This window comes from Amphiura filiformis, chromosome 7 (genome assembly GCF_039555335.1).
Source record: "Amphiura filiformis chromosome 7, Afil_fr2py, whole genome shotgun sequence".
In the NCBI taxonomy this organism is placed as follows: Eukaryota; Metazoa; Echinodermata; class Ophiuroidea; order Amphilepidida; family Amphiuridae; genus Amphiura; species Amphiura filiformis.
This window is the reverse complement of record NC_092634.1, coordinates 3,352,411-3,369,431: the sequence shown is the minus strand read 5'-3', so window position 1 is coordinate 3,369,431 and position 17,021 is coordinate 3,352,411. Positions and strand designations below refer to the sequence as shown.

At 36.8% G+C, this 17,021-nt stretch overlaps 1 protein-coding gene across 1 annotated transcript in view; it reads right to left on the bottom strand.

Moving 5' to 3' along the window:
* The window catches only part of LOC140156565 (protein DOP1A-like), an 83,086-nt gene that overhangs the window by 31,483 nt on the left and 34,582 nt on the right, over positions 1–17,021 (bottom strand). Inside the window, exons 17-22 of the mRNA XM_072179505.1 lie at positions 16,232–16,626; positions 15,711–15,927; positions 14,180–14,371; positions 6,151–6,276; positions 3,698–3,832; positions 2,861–3,021 (exon numbers count right to left, since the gene is read on the bottom strand). Coding sequence (XP_072035606.1) covers positions 2,861–3,021; positions 3,698–3,832; positions 6,151–6,276; positions 14,180–14,371; positions 15,711–15,927; positions 16,232–16,626 — 1,226 coding nt within the window. The remainder of the gene's footprint in view (positions 1–2,860; positions 3,022–3,697; positions 3,833–6,150; positions 6,277–14,179; positions 14,372–15,710; positions 15,928–16,231; positions 16,627–17,021) is intronic.

Here is a 17,021-nt window from a genome sequence, read left to right as displayed (position 1 = left end):
TTTTTAGTTCATATATTTAAGAAACTAATCCTTTGTTTAGATACAGTAACACCAGTGTTTATCAATGCTGTAACTGTATACAGGTACTGTCATGAGCGGAAATTAATCAATGATTTATAGTCTTTGCCACTATTCTAGTATCATCCATGAACCCTCTCCATATGGGTGTCGACTGCAGACGACAAGTTTCAAACTTTGTTTTAAAAATTAAAATATTTCAGAAATGTTAATTTTCATGACCATATTTGGAATCAGCATGTAAAATGCATTAAAATGAGTACAAACAAGCCGAGTAGTGGTTCAGTGGTTCTTGAGATAGCTCTTGATATTTTGAGAAAATATCTCAAAACTTCTGACTTTTTATGTTCAAACCTATGGCTAGCATGCAGAGCATTAAAGTGATGCTGAGATATATTCTGTATAAATTAGTTTACCTAATTAACTGCCACACTATAGATGATCAGCTCGTAATCGGCAGGTTTTATAACGTGGGTCTACTTTTCTGCGGAGTGGTAAAAGCCTAACAATTCCCGCCGATTACGAGCTGATCAAATTATATCTGATTAATGAGCATAAATAGGTTAATGTGGTCACAGCGGCTCATACTTGTTCAAGAAACAGACAACACCCTCTGTATTTTAAGTACAGCTTTAATCCATTACCACTACAGTAATTATAAGCTATGCAACATAGGTACAATGTTGCATAGATGGGATGAAACATGACATTTTTCAGCTCGTCATTTTCTAGCAACTGCCGTTGTCACCATTTCTATTGTGCATTTTTTTTAATTGATTACGATAAAGGAATCATGAATTGTACAAGCATGCAGCTACTAGGCATAATTGGTTTAGGGAAAACTGCATACTAGTATGCCATATGTGTAGAAATATTAGCAAACAATCAATTAAGAACACACACACAACCCTAATCATCTTAAAAAATAATAAATCAAACTAACTCCACATAACTTCTCCAATGCTGTCATTAAGGTAATACACTATTTTAAAGTGTTGCGATTTGGTAGTTCACAACATCTTGCGAATGGTAATGAGCTTTGGCAAAAATTACATTGCTCATTTCCTTGCGAGCGTGTAGAAGAATTCAAATATCACATAAATAATTTTGTAGGTCCTGTGGTTCTTGAGTTATGTTGTAAAGAGGGCTGAAACAACAACACTTTTGTAAAATGTACATAACTCATTAACAACAATAAATTAAGCAAGTTTTCAAATTATATAGTTTGTAGAATGAACTTTTGCAAAACATCAATGTGTTATTTGTCAATAATTTATTGATCTAGAGACTGAAAATCGATTTTTATGGTTGCTTCGACCAACAACACCTCGTCTACCCTTAAACTAACCATATGCTCAGGCTTTGAGTTTTACAAAATTGAGGTGTGTGATAAATAGCACACCTCAAACTTGTGAGGAGTGGTATTTTGTGAATGATGAGTGTGATTGTCATACAAGTGCAAGTGTCAGCTTAAAGATCACACTCCTTATGATCATTTCAGGAGTGTGGAGGATCACACTCACACTCCGTAAAACTCAAAGCCAGTATGCTACTGCACAACATGTATAGAATTGTGAATTTCCCCCTTAGCAAATTTTATCATAATCAAGACAACAGTGTCAGTTTTGACCAATAAAATATCAGAGATGAGATCACTGATCTATCAGGTCACTGATCTGTCCCATCTACCAATTCCATGCATAGATGTATTGGGCTATTTCAGTTGAAATACACCCCTTATGGAAGACATGACCTTAATCTTCCACACAGGGAGTGTAGATTTCAAACAGAATCACCCATTCAGGTAATCCCATTTTGAATTCACACTCACAGAGTGAAAGATTAAAGTCATAGAGGGTGTATGGATTTCAAATGGAATAGCCCATTTACTAGCACAAAACATATCCAGTAGGTAGTCACTGACAGTAGGTGTGGCCTATTTGACATTGGGAATTAGTTTAGAACTGTATGGTCCTGGCTCTTACAGTGGAACAGTCCTGATTCATTTAAAGGCATGGTAATATGGACTGGTCTATTTTACATACAGGGCTAGCATACTTGACATTGGGCATTAGTTTTGAACTGTATGGTCCTGGCTCTTACAGTGGAACAGTCCTGAATCTGATTAATGTAAAAGCATGGTGATGTGGACTGGTGTATTTGTACTTACAGGGCTAGCATACTTGACATTGGGCATTAGTTTTGAACTGTATGGTCCTGGCTCTTACAGTGGAACAGTCCTGATTCATTTAAAGGCATGGTAATATGGACTGGTCTATTTTACTTACAGGGCTAGCATACTTGACATTGGGCATTAGTTTTGAACTGCATGGTCCTGGCTCTTACAGTGGAACAGTCCTGAATCTGATTAATGTAAAAGCATGGTGATGTGGACTGGTGTATTTGTACTTACAGGGCTAGCATACTTGACATTGGGCATTAGTTTTGAACTGCATGGTCCTGGCTCTTACAGTGGAACAGTCCTGAATCTGATTAATGTAAAAGCATGGTGATGTGGACTGGTGTATTTGTACTTACAGTGGTAACACCGTAAGTATATTTCTGTCCTTGTGTGATATTTAATATCTGTTATCATGAAATGAAGTCTTTGTTTATAATTGTTTCCTTTTTAATCCCTCTTGATTGTTTTGTTCCATTTGTTTTCAAGTTGAGAATAGACTGGTTAAACATGGGTTGATAGTCATAAAATAAACATAATTTACAAGCTCTGGACGTGTTCTGTTCAATGTTTTACCTTTGGTCACTATCAACCCATTTTGCACTGGACAGCAAATCAGTGTAGAAAACTGAAATGGAAGAAATGCATAGTGGGAAGACTTACCCTAATAGGAGGAACTGTCCAGGAGCATTTAGGTTTAGTTGTAAGCCATCTTTCAGTAGAGCTACCACTGAGTGCCATGAATCCCGTAGAGGCCCGACTGTCATACGCTGCATGTAACAGAATAGGAACTGCAGCATGCTAACCTCAAGGCCTGGTTGGTTCTGTAGAAACAAACATTGATATTGAGAATAATTTAAAATTAGACTTCAACACTACTTGGCTAAAATTGGTTTGGTCATGAGCAGAGATGCCATAGAGGAGTAGATAAAAAAATGGAAATCATTAAATGTTAGATAACTGAGAAAGAATTTAATGAAGTGCATGTGAAGCATGCACAGCAAGCTTTGAAGGCATGAACCCTTTAACTGGGTGGGGTCCAGGGGCCCATCTTAGGGCCTCTGGTGGGGTCCAGGGGCAATGGGCCTGATGGGCTTCCAGGGGGCACCCGTATATTTTGAGGCTCTCTAGAACTAAAAATCACCAATTTCAAGCACTTACTTTGTGACATAATCCATGGGCATATTGGTATAAATATTGACACTTGGAATGTTCCTGAATATCATATCATGTCAAAGCAGATGGTACGAGGATTATTAAAAACAAGGAATATCCCTAGGTGAGAGCAAGATTCTAGATAAGGGTAAAGGTTAATTGGGCTAGGATTAAGTTACAATAAGGTTGCAAGTAAGGCTGCGAGTATGCCAAATATGGGATAAAAGTTGGGGGAAATATTTTAATAAAAAACTTGTTTGATAGTTTGTACAACTGTGTCTGAAGGTAAAGCTCTAATAGCACTCACTAACTCAACCAATACAACCTACTCATCTATATACATACCTTATCTTTGATAGTAAATGGTGGTGCTTTCAATACTTGTTTGATAGTTTGTACAAGTGTGTCTGACGGTAAAGCTCTAATAGCACTCACTAACTCAACCAATACAAGCTGCTCGTCTGACGGTGATGGAATGACCTGGAAAACAAATAATATTGAAATCTTGCATTATTTGTTGATCATTTTTTAACGGGAATAAAACTCTGAATTTCATCCAAAAGTTTCCTGTTCAAGTTATGAGAGAGAAACAAACAAACAGACAAACATGCAATGGAGCACAATCAAAGTCCTACAAAGAATGTCATACATAGGAATTAGTCATAAGTGTTTTATAATCCCTGAATAATTTTACACATCACACACTTTATGGCTTCTCAGGCCATCTGATGTTTATGCATGGTAATTTTATAAGCTGTGAAATTTTTTGATAATCATGCCATCTCTACATAGTTGTGAAGACTGCAAAACGTCAAAGGAAGATGTCACTATCCGCCAAAGTGATCTTAATTGTGTGATGATTGTGAACGTAAGAGACATTTAAACCCACCAGTGCCAGGCTTTGCACCACCATATCTTAGCAGTGCCGGTGATGGAGGAGTACATCCACATCAGTCTGACACAAACTCAGTACCTGCGACACCTGATGCACCCTACAGCAAATCTAGAAAATTCTTGTAGTTGTCATGAATGCACGCAGCCTAATAATACAAACATGTGCAAGTGCTACGTATGTCAAAGAGATTTCCACCATGCTTGTGTTGGACTTAAAAGAAAACCGACACAAAAGTCAGCATGGTCTTGTCCTGAATGTAAATCAGACACCCAGAAGGCAATCCAAACTCTTTGCCAACAACTAAATTCCCTCCAGCAAACAGTACCCCAGCTGAAAAATAGATTGTCAACTTGTGACTTCCTTACAACAAACTGTCAAAGTTCTACTGAAGCAGAATAAAGATCTGTCTGAACGCTTATAAACACTTGAAACAAAATCAAAACAAGACTCTACACCAAATACACTTTAAAGAAATACAGAACACTTATTATAGGGGACTCTATGTTAAGTGAAGTTCCCAAAGATGACTTCCTGGATGTGTGTGTCAAACCAATTAGTGGTGCCACAGTCAAGACCTCCAGGTCCGAGACCAAAACCACCCCTTCCGAGACCAAGACCTCTAACTTCCGAGACCAAGACCAAGAGCTTGGTTTAATGGGGGGGGGGGGGGTACACCCCCCCTATTTTTATTTGGCAATGTTCAGTTGGTGGGTATACTCCCCGGAATTCGGATGTGGTGGGTCTTTCTTGGCTTTCTGGTTGAAAATACCCTGGAATGTGAGGAATGAGCAATTTATGGGTCCTTTAGAGCTGAAATGATCAAAATCACAGGGTTTTTCATATTCTGTTTTGGTAAAATTCAGGGGTCTTTCAGAGCTACGCGATTAAAAAACAGGAGTCTTTTCGGATAGCATACCAGTATGGTCATTTGCGTTAAGTGTCCCCAGGTTTAATCATGAACTGAAATTGGAAGTTCACATCTGAACAGCATCCCTTATAATTCATTAATAACTCTAAATATTGTGAAGTCCTAGAAACTCCCTAAATTTGATACATATTTATGAATATACAGGCAAATATAAATATCTTACTCGTTGATCTCATGACCCCAGCATCCAGCGGGTCACTGGATCACATGCTCTGATATTTTTTCAAACTTGCGTACAAATGTAAAGGGGTATTTATCTATTTTAATATCAATATTATTAGTGAATGATAATACTGCATTATTTTGCCATTTCATATATTATTTAGGGCAAACTTTTAGGTATGGTTACTTATTATAATATTAACCATTTTAATTTATTATGCACACAAAAACTAAAAGATTGACAGTACGGTACACATTCAAGTTTGGCGCATATTTTGATTATTTATATATGATTTTGAGTTTCAACATTGATTGAAATTTAAGGTAAGAATTTGTAATGAACAACAACAGAAAATCATATTTTTTTTCTTCAGGTCTCGAACTTAAAAACGTTTGAGACCGAGACTTTTGGGTCTGAGACAGAGATCTAGACCTTGACATCCGAGACCGAGATCGAGACCTGCGTCTCAAGACCTACAACACTGTCACAGACACTTTCGATGACATTTCTGAGATGACAGATGAGCTTCAATGTTTCAGTGATGTAATTGTACATGCTGGAACCAACAATAGGGAGTTTTCGATTTCCACGACGGATGGTTCTGCGATTAGTAAAACACCAAACTTTGTTGTCGTCGACTTTGTTATGTGCCGTCCTCCAAATTCTACAACACACTAAGAGTTTGACAATTTTAACTTTAAGTAATTATTATTATTAATTATTGTTATTATTATTATTACCACGAGCTAAGTTATTTTTTGTTCTGCACAAAAGATATGAAAACATCACTTTTTATCTTCACAAAATTTTACCTTCTGTTGCTTGACTTTGTGTCTTTTCCTACAATCACTCCAGACAACACCAATAGCAGCAAGTAGATTACTGGCATGATGTAAGGCAATGGGACTCAGCAACTCCATGATCTGTTGTCTTGCAGACTACATATAATGAAAAGGTAAAAACAAAGTTTGCCTCTGATTGGTCAATTACATGATATCTTCATTTTAATCACCAATCACAATGGAGATTTGCAAATAATTCACCCAATTTTTTTGTGTGTTGAAATTATTCTAACAATGTTGCTGATTGGTCCAAATGATAATAAAAACGTTTCTTGACCAATAGGCAGGTAGTTCTCATGGGTATAAACTTGGAGCTACAATATTGTAACATTTAAATATAAACCAACACATAAACAAATAAAGAAACAAACAAAAACTCAAAACAAACAAACAAAATTTAAACAAAATTCAGCAAATATCTAGTTATTCTTGCAAAGGAGAGTCTTTGCGAGAATCCATATATTCTTATCAAATTCTTTTGCCAGTGTAGAAAAGAATTGAAATAAAGTTCTGACACTAGAAAAAAAAATCTATGATAATTGTAACCATTTTATGAACTTATGGACTATAGAATGTACCCATCCGCTGGTAGATTCCAGAGGGCGGTTGTTTTTAAAAGGCACATCCACAGAAAAATACGAACTTAAGGTGAAATCACAGAAGTTGATTATATAATTTTCCCTTCCTTATAGTTATTGCAAAAGTAATTTATACTTATAGAATTAGCCGGAGGTGGGAATTAAACCTTCAAACCTTTGATGTTGGAGCCTGCCTTCATTCCACTACTACACCACCAGTGATGGGTTATTTGAGAGGTGATTTTAACCCCCGGGCACTACCTGCCGATCTAACATTGCCTCTGATTGGTCAATTACATGATATCTTCCCTTTAATAACCAATCAGAATGGAGCTTTGCACATAATTCACCCTAATTTTTTTTGCGTGGTGAAATTATTCCAACAATGTTGCTGATTGGTCCAATTACCGGTAATAATGGAAACTTCTTTTTGGTCAATCGGCAGGTAGTTCTCATGGGGTTAATATACATAACCATGGCAAAATAAACCAAAACTGCTCTATTAAATAATACTAGCTATATACGATGCCAAATTAATTGTATAATAATAAATTAACTATTGTGCATTAAAATTATAAATATGATTTACAAAGTAAAATAAGAAATACATAAAAAAATGTTGCTAGCCGAGCCCTTAACATACAAAAATCTTCAATTTGATACTTCAACATTTTGATATTTTAAAGATGATAAAAACATGCAATTAATTACCAGCCTCTACAAACTACTGTATTGTCTGTAATAAATGCCCTCTCTGCTAGTAATAAACGCCCCCATATTTTTGTTCATGAAAAAGTGACCGAAATGCAGAAATTTCAACGTGAGTAAGCTTAAAACTTGGTAAAGCTTACATAGAAATTGATTTTCATTAAAAATCTGCATCTAATATGTATGCAAACACTTTCAAATCATTGCATGCCTCATTACAGACAATATAATATGGATTAATTTAAAGTTTGAAAATGTTCTACTGATGAATGCTCATAATATACGGCTATGATGGTAACTTAAGTTGGTGAAAATGTTGTGTTAAAATTCATGATTGGTGTCTATTATGGGGGGGGGGCAGAGGATGTTTAAAGACATTCCCACAACCCAATGGGGTTTCTGACCTTGTATGTCTGGCTTTTGTACACATGTGGTACAGTTGATCATGGCTTGCATTGGAATTGTGTGCAAATATCTGGTGTTTTCATCCTATTATTTAACATTCATAACATCGAGACTTAGGAATAAAATTAATGCAGTGGGACAATATGAGTGTTTCCTGTACGAAAATCAAATATCAGTCCTAAGTCTCAACTATTAGCTTGTTGGCTGCAGTTTTAAAATTACCATTTTGTGTGTGTGGCAATGGGGACTTTGCCTTTAAAATTAGGTTATATTGATCAAATTTCCCAATCATAGTGCATTGTAGGAATGCCTTTAAGCCTCCTCGGGGGGGGGGGGGGGAGTATCAATGATAGGCCTAATATTCTTATTGTCAAAATCACATCTAAATAATGACATTGTATGAGAATGTTGGAGAATTATGAACATGTTTTCCATAGGGGTGTATGGATTTCAAATGGAATAGCCCTGTGTTAATTATACAACACTGGATTAATTTTAAGTTTTACTCATCCTTCCAATAAAGCAATGCATATTCGGAATCACCCGCTCTGATTTCTGTTAGCAGTATACCTCGCCAATTAATAGCATTTTAATGATTGAATTTACAAAATGGACTATTCTAGTTGAAATCTATATACACTAATGAAAGGCATGACCTGAATCTCCTACAGAGGGTGCATATTTAAAATGGAATCACTCAATCAGGTAATCCCATTTGAAATTCACACTCCCTGTGTGGAAGATTAAGATGTTTTTCATAGCAGGTGTCAGTCATCAGTCATCTTGCATAGCCCAATGCGATTGGTACAGCAAAAATAAGCCAGCAAAATTCTTAATAATTATGTATTTTCTTTTCATGACATGCTATGTTAAAATTATTTGAAAACACTCCAGATGTCAAAAAAATATAGCACTATCTTGTTTTAATTTTTCTACATGTACAAGCAACACCAAATAAAAATATAATACAGGAGAGAACATTGGGCTATTCCAGTTGAAATCCATATGCCCCCTGTGGAACACCTGACCTTAATCTCTCACACAGGGAGTATGCATTTCAAATGGGATTACCTGAACGGATGACTTGCCTATGTGGGAGGTCAAGGCATATCTTCCATAGAGGGTGTATGTATTTCAACTGGAATAGCCCATTTAGTTTATTTCCACTAATACTAAGGGAGCTGTCTATAATGGAAGTATTGGCTTCCATTGTGCAGTGACTGGCTGTACATGTATATGGAAACTAAAACCTTGCAAAAAGAGAAACAGACACTGAAAACAATTTTAATGCTAAAATGTGGCAAAAATAGGACATTAATTTTGTGGCATAAAACTGTGCCAAAGGAAGATGCACATTACAACATATTCCAACTTCCACTCCCTTTTTAAATTTTTATTTTATTATTTTTTTTTTATATATAATTTTTTTTTAAAATAATTTTTGTCCTCTAAAAATTTTGCCCCTTCCCCAGATTGTGGCCCTTGGGCCTGAACCCACTGTGCCTTGTGGTAAAATATTTTTTTACTTTTTTTTTCTTCTTTTAAGGGTTCGAAAATGAGCGTTTATTGCGTTTCGACAGTATTTTTTGTGGGACATGAGAGCACCCCAGACCTATCGAATTGCATTCTGAATACGAAGCATGTCTTTCTGATATCAAATAATTTTCATTTTTTTGAAAATTACAATATAACTAAATTTTATGACAAATTATAAAAATTTGATATTTTTTCAAATTTTTGATATATAACAGTCCTCGAAGTAAATTATATAAATCTAATGATATATTCTTAAAGTGTATGTAGCAGGGAGGAAAAAGCCGACGGTCAATTGAAAATTTTGACCTTTCATATTGAAGATATGGATTTTTTCCCAAAAAAGACCTTATTTTTTTTTTTGGTGTTTTGGGAAAAAGCCATATCTTCAATCTGAAAAGGTCAAAATTTTCAATTGATCGTCGGGTTTTCATCCCACCTACATACACTTTAAGTATAAATCATCAGATTTATAGTTTACTTCAAGTACTGTTAAATATCAAAAATATCAATTTTTAATGATTTGCCATAAAATGTGTATTAAATTGCGAATTTCAAAAATTATTTGATATCAGAATGACATTCTTCTTATTTAGAATGCAATTCGATATGTCTGATGTGCTCTAATGTCCCAAAATAAATACTGTCCAAACGTTCATACCCCAGCCCTTAATAAAATAATCTTAAAATAATTTTTGCCCTCTAAATATTGTGCCCACCGCCCCCCAGATTGTAGCCCCTGGGCCCGAGACCACTGTGCTTTGTGTTAAATATGGTCCAGGTTCTGTATGATTCACCAATACAAAATGATTAAGATAAAAGAAGAGATCATTTGCTCTAGAGGTTAGATTTTCAATTTTGTTCCAAATATTTGGCCACATATGTGCTGACTATTTGGACTCTCCTGGTACACCCATCAAAATCTGATAACTATCGGCAGCACAGCCAGCCAACTGAATCTTACTGCCATGGATGTTTTCAGTATACACTACCAGATTCCTACAGTGCCGACCCCCCAGAGGTACACTGCTGATCCCCAGAGGGTACACTGCTCCCCAGCTAATAGTGACTACCTGTGCAGTACCAATCAGTACCAGTGTGTGTACTGTATGTGTACTTCAAACATGTGTACTCCAGACAGGTACTCCAGGGTACCAATAAAGTAGCTGGGCAGCAGTGTACCACTGGAGGGGGCAGCAATAGGAATCTGTTAGTGTATAAAGTCTGCTAAAGGACCAAACTCACTACACAGATGAATGCTGAATTAGAGTATAGCATGCAAGTATGGTTCTAATTAAACTTATTAGCATTAACAACACTTATATACAGGGTTGCTAGTTTAATATAGCAAAGAATACATAAAATGGTTAGGCATCAAGTTTAACACTGATAGTGTTATAGCAATTTATATTGATTGGCTGCCATTGGCTATACCAATTGAAATCCACACACCTCCTATGAAAGACATGACCTAAATCGTCCACACAGGGGGTGTGAATTTCAAATGGGTTTATCTGAATGGGTGACTCCATTTGAAATCTACACCCCCTGTGTGGGATATTAAGGTCATGTCTTCCATATACCTCCTATGAAAGACATGACCTTAATCTTCCACATAGGGAGTGTAAATTTGAACTAGGGTTATCTGAATGAGTGACTCCACTTGAAATCTACACTCCCTGTGTAGGAGATTAAGGTCATATCTTTCATAGAGGGTGTATGAATTTCAACTGGAATAGCGTAATACAACAGCTCAAGTTTTTACAGCTCTTTTTAAGTATCTAGTCCTGTTAATAGCAAAATTATAAGAACTTACAAGTCTATAATATTATAAATATGATGCAATGCTTTGGTAATTCTCTGAATTTAGACGACACTACTTCACCAAGGGAACACTTTAACCCCCCTGAGCACTACCTGCTGATCTAACATTGCCTGTGATTGGTCAGTTACATGATATCTTCACTCTAATCACCAATCAGAATGGAGCTTTGCAAATAATTCACCCCAATTTTTTTATGTGGTGAAATTATTCTAACAATGTTGCTGATTGGTCCAATTGATAATGAAAACTTCTTTTTGGCCAATCGGCAGGTAGCTCTCATGGGGTTAACCATGCATACCAGAGACAAGATGCATATAGCCTCATTACTTTAGGGATGGATTTGTGAAGCGTCTTTAACAATAAAGCTTCACTTGAACAACAGCAATGCCCAATTAGTGGATGGCCAAGCACCAAGCCCAATTAAATATATATGCCATATTAGTGAGGCCAATGTTTTACATGGTCAAGAACATAGCGAAATCACTCACTTTTTTTGTGTAAGAATAGTTATGTGGATTTTCATTTACATCATTTTATGGGTATTCATAAAAATTCAAGACAATTTAGATTCCAGGCAACAGTGCTATAAAGCCTGCAAAAGGGTGCTATTATCATATATAGAGGGTCAGATTTCAATATATGCTGGCAAGATAACAGAAAGTAGAATAAATACACATTTTGGTGTGAAAATGTGAATTGCCTGGAAAATAATATGTCTGCAGGAATATTTCTGCCACAGAGAAGGCTACTTTTGTGTTGCAGTGCATAATTAGGCCTACATAGGACAAAAATGTTAAAACCTTTTTGTTTCATTATAGATTTGATTAAAATGAGCAAACATTTGTGTTGCATTGAGTAATTATACTGGCCCTGGTGATAGGAGATAGAAGAGTCACTGTAAATGATTTTTATGTAATTATACTGGCCCTGGTGATTGTGGATAGATAGAAATCAGTCACTGTAAATGCTTTGTAAGTATGTGGCAATACGCATGCACCATCACCCTGCTCTGAGTCTTTAATACTCTGCGTGCTAGTCATAGGCTTCCCCGAATTTTGAGATATTTTCTCAAAATATCAAGAGCCATCTCAAGAACCACTGAACCAATACTAGGCTTGTTTGTACTCATTTTAATGCATTTTTCATGTTAATTCCAAATATGGTCATGAACATTTACAATTCTGAAATTTTTGAATTTTCAAAAAGAAATTTAAACTTGTCGTCTGAAGTCGACACCTACGTGGAGAGAGTTAAATTATTATTCAACAAAGTGTTGAGTCATATCCCAAGTCCAATAAGATTGGCAATATGGGGTGCTAAATAGTATTTTCTAGCTTTTCTCTTTATTTCTGTATAAATTAGCATAATTATGTGCTCTGTAGTGCATACAAAACCCAATTTAATTGTGTATGGTTGTTTTGTGGTGCAAAATAATACCGACAACATCGCAATATATTTGCGTTCAGTGTGTTGTTTGGTGTGCGTAGGATGCAATCATTTTGGGTTTTGTGAAGAATAGTATTTCTTGCACCCCCTATTCTTTTTCAAACTGCCAACATACTCAATGATACCTTAATTAATTGCAAAGTGCTTTGTTGTGACATACTTAAGAAAATCATTTCAGGCCAGCATGCAATATTCTGCCATCCACCAAGCATGCTGGGGTGTGTTGTTATTTTTTTTTTGGGGGGGGTCTGCTCCAATAAGCTGTTTGAGCAATGATTCTATGTGTTTCTTGTCTCTGGTACAAACTACTATTAGGTACTAAATTCTTAGGCAGGGTTAATTAACAAACTAAAATGGACAGAAGATAATGAGTGAACAATCCTACCTCGGCCAAAAGCTGTAGAGAATTTAAAGAAACAAACAACCACATCAAACTTCAGTTATCACTTATTCTTGTTATAGTTTTACTGAAACTACTTTATACACTAATCACTAATTACAGAAGAAAAGCAGATATCACATAATCCAGCCAGCTTTGACTATATTTGTAAATATGTATTAATAAATATGCACATGACCCATGGGCGCTACATACCAAGACCACCAATTATGACCAATGAGCTATTCCAGTTGAAATCCATACACCCACTATATGGATGACATGACTTTAATCTTCCACACAGGGAGTGTAGATTTCAAATTCAAACTTCTGTGTGGATTTCATCTGGAATAGCCCATTGCTTCTCAACAGACCAAGGCTGAAATTTGTTGAAATATCTTAAAAAGTGAAGGATTAGTCAATAAAATCATAATTAGGTATTTTTTCATATAAAAACAAATTGGCAAAAAGAAGAAAAATGGTGGTATTGATAAATATGAAGCTCTATTCAAATGCATGTAGCAAGTGTCTGTACAGACACAGTCCACAAACAGTGACCACCTGCAATGTGAAATTTCACCCTTATTAAAGCCATGTTGTAACATTTCCATAAAAATATATTAGTATTTCTTTTCCATAAAATGTTAGCTTTTACTGTCAGATATGTCCACTTTTATTTTTCAGCTGAACAACGGAGGCAAAGCAAAGAAAATTAGAATTTACTACCAGCACCGATGCCGTCAATACGTGTCACTCGGTTGTGCTGCGGCATGATTGTTTAATGTGTGTTGAGTGACCCCCACACCATGTACGTACCGTGTTATGAACATCGAGTATGTGTTTGACTAATATTTCCATCGTAGTAATTAAACAACGGTTCCTGCGGTTTATTCAAAGGCTCAGATTTTGAATAAAACTACAGCACCAGGAGTCGTGATTTTTGCTGGGTATGTTAGTTTGATGTACATTATAATCGTGTAAAAAACAGAATTTTGAAAAATATCGGGGGCATCCTCCTCAGCAAATGTTACAATATGGCTTGAAGCTGTTTTTGACAAATATTTTTGGCACCGCCACTGATAACTGTCTGAATTACAAGAAACATCAACAGATACCTCTACTAACCTTTGGTGAGCCAAAGCTCAATGAAGTAGCTTCTTCTGACCGTCTCCCGCCATCTCTTGCTCGCTCACATTTCTTCACCATGGCCCATAGTTTAGCCACACTGGCTATGATGCGTGGTAACATGCCTAGTAGACCCTTACGTGCCTCAGATTTAGGTGTGTTGGATTGGTTACTGGATTGGTTGATAGTACTCTGTCAACAAAACAAAGTTTACATTTTACCAAGCAATAACCTCCATCCCGATCAAGTACCCTATATATTTGCGATTTATTCCGTATTCATTATGTGATAAAGGTTTAGAGGCATAGAGCGAGATTAAGGTTCCTGCTTTACGATGGTCTAAAGTTAGTTATATACATTGGTATGGTAGTAAACTATCAGATCATTATGTGCATCTGATTTAGGTGTGTTACAAAATTGTGAATAGCTGGTATGCCTCCCCCTCCACCAGAATCTAATCTGATCTGATTGATTCTACTAAGAGTGATCCCCCCCCCCATACACAGATGATTGGAATGAGTGTCCATTTATGACTTTCTATAAGGGGTTTAGGAAACTGATAATTGAGCAAAAAAGAAAAGATTTGGACCAATGCTCAAGACAAAATCAGAATGTATGGTTGAAAAATCAAAATTTCCATTGCATCTCAATAAAATGGTTGCTTAACCCTAACCGCCTAAGGGCTTTTGGCGACGGGAAGGGAAAGAAGGAAGGAATAAAGAGAGAATAGAAGGAAAGAAGTTGTTTGCTCTGGGTGGGATTCGAACCCGAGACCCCTCGCATGCCAGGCACTGGGTCGGCGACACTTTGCCACGGGTCTTGGGCTTCGCTGGCCAGCGAAACCGTGCCTATATATCTCTTAGGGCGATTGCGTCATCACACCACGTGGGATGCATGCACCAGCGCATATATCAAGTAGTATTTTGTAGTATACCGTCCTGTTAGGGTTAATATCTATAATTTTGGTACCCAGGGAAACTGGACATTTTCAACACCAAAATATGGTGCAATTCAACTGGCTGCGCACCTGATGTGACACACCTTCGTATTTTGTCTCAATGGGCTATTCCAGTTGAAATCCATACACCCCAAAGGAAGACACACAGGGGGTAAATTTCAAATGGAGTCACCCATTCAGGTAGTCCCATTTAAAATGCATACTCCCTATGTGGAAGATTAAGGTCATGTCTTCCATAGGGGGTTATAGAATTCAACTAGATTATAATCTATATATCTTCTTCGAGTCACCAGCACTAGCTTTGAAGTTGCCGGTGACTCGAGGTAGATACTGTTAACATTCGCCTAATGGCGCTATGGGCTCCCTTGACATAATTGGCTTTTTAGACACAAACTAAACATGCCCTGCCATAAAATTCAGCAAATAAGGGCACGTACCCTTAATTCTTGTTGGAATTTTTTGAGCAGGGAGGTCTCTAATTGTACATAAAATTTACCCCCAGGCAAAGGAGCCCAGGTGCGCCATTAGGCGAATGTTTATAGTATATTGACTATAGCCCAATGTGTAACCTACCTTGCCCCTATCTCTTGTCAGTGCCCCAAAGAAGGTACTCAACAGTGGTGCTGATGTGCTGCTTTCTGGTTCAGTAGAACTGGCTCCTGTATGACGTCCACTCATCGCTGACAAGCTGGATGTGCTCTCCAGCAAACAGAAATGGCAGATGGTTGTCAGGCCTTCTAGCATGTTGATCACATGATCAGGTGGAATGTTGTCTAATTCAAATTCGGATCTGGAAAGAAGTTAATGGAAATAATATACTGGTTACTTTATTCTTCCTAAATTGTTGGAGGACTGCTATTTAAATATTGAAACAAATAAAGCTGACACACACAGGAGGGAAGTTCTATAAAGGAGATCCTAAGGTATATATTTATAATCGGATCTACTGGACTTACTTTTTATGAGTGACAGTATTTGTCATCCTATATAGGATGTATCATCAGGCCGACTGAATTTCTGGTGGCACAGTTTGTTGACCTGTGAAGCACATGTGTTAAAACTTATAAAATTAAATATAAAAAATGTAGACCTACCTCTTGTTTGAGTCTGAAATCAAAGTCTGAGCTTGGACTTTATACAGTGATGACAATATCTCCAGGTTCCTACACAGCTGGTTCACCACAGGTATCGCCATTTTTGGTAATCCATGCTCCAAATATGGCAGTGAATCTGTCAGTAACGACACCCAATGTCGATGCATGTGACAGTTATGCTGCTGCTTGAGGGCGCTAAGCATTGCGGTGAGTAGTATCCCTTGACATGATAGTCTGGCGGTGCGTACGAAGGCTAGTGAGTTGTGAGGCTGATGTTTGATACGGTAACATTCCCACTCATTGTCTGGGAGTATGCCGGTGTCTGTGTCATCTTTCAGAGTGAATAGCTGGTCTTCTAGGATGATGATGGTATGGGACAGCTTCAGCAGTTGCACCTGTTAGAAAAATAACAAAAGTTCAAGACTTCACATGGTATTTCTAGAAACAAACCAATCTATAATGCATATGGGCATAAATTGTTCAAATTCTACCAATGACTTAGGGATATATTAAATTTGTTCATAGGTATAACTATACTACTTTGCTGTAAACCTTTGAAGAGAGCATACTTCAGCGATGTTAACAAAGCGCCTCCGAAGCATAGTGTGCTTCAAACGAGTTGTAATTTGCGCCTTGTCAACATTGCGGAAGTATGCTCTCCACAAAGGCTTACAGCAATTTACTATTATCAATATGGTGAAAGAATGTTTGAATGTTCCGTCTCATTATAACCTTCCATCCAGTAACAAACTTACATTTTACATTTTCCTGTAAAAAATACATACTCTTT